General features: G+C 56.9%; 1 protein-coding gene across 1 annotated transcript in view; it reads left to right on the top strand.

Moving 5' to 3' along the window:
• Window positions 1-47: 47 nt before the first annotated feature.
• The window catches only part of LOC111672414 (ATP-binding cassette sub-family C member 4-like), a gene marked incomplete at its 5' end in the record, with an annotated part of 6,338 nt that continues 5,916 nt past the window's right edge, over window positions 48-469 (top strand). Inside the window, 2 exons of the mRNA XM_023429820.2 lie at window positions 48-203; window positions 379-469. Coding sequence (XP_023285588.1) covers window positions 48-203; window positions 379-469 — 247 coding nt within the window. The remainder of the gene's footprint in view (window positions 204-378) is intronic.

Raw genomic sequence — 469 nt, 5'->3', positions numbered from 1 at the left:
GTTACTGCACGTGCTGGTTTCATGTCCGTGTGTCCCCGCTGCGTCAGGTCGGGATCGTGGGGAGGACGGGTGCTGGGAAAAGCTCCCTGGTGTCGGCCCTGTTCCGCCTGGCTGAGCCGCAGGGAGAGATCCACATAGACGGCGTCCTGACGTCAGAGATCGGCCTCCACGACCTGCGTCAGAGGATGTCCATCATTCCCCAGGTAGAGATGACGCGTGGGTATTTAATTTTGTGAACATGCTTGTTAGAATCGAGCAATTGTAATGACAGTGTTTTTACTGCGGTGTAATGCAGCTGTTATTGAAGTGAAGGATGTTTGGGATGCGAGGGAAGCGCAGCTTGTGGTTTCAGCGTGTCTGTCGCTCCGTGTGCCGCAGGACCCGGTGCTGTTCACTGACACCGTGAGGAAGAACCTGGACCCTTTCGGGCAGCATGCCGATGAAGAGCTGTGGAGGGCCCTGGAGGAGG

Source organism: Seriola lalandi, unplaced genomic scaffold (genome assembly GCF_002814215.2).
Source record: "Seriola lalandi dorsalis isolate HSWRI2012SDOR001 ecotype SW California unplaced genomic scaffold, Sedor1 jcf7180002054899, whole genome shotgun sequence".
Classification (NCBI taxonomy): Eukaryota; Metazoa; Chordata; class Actinopteri; order Carangiformes; family Carangidae; genus Seriola; species Seriola lalandi.
Note: the sequence above shows the minus strand (reverse complement) of the source record. Positions and strands in the feature narration are given on the sequence as shown.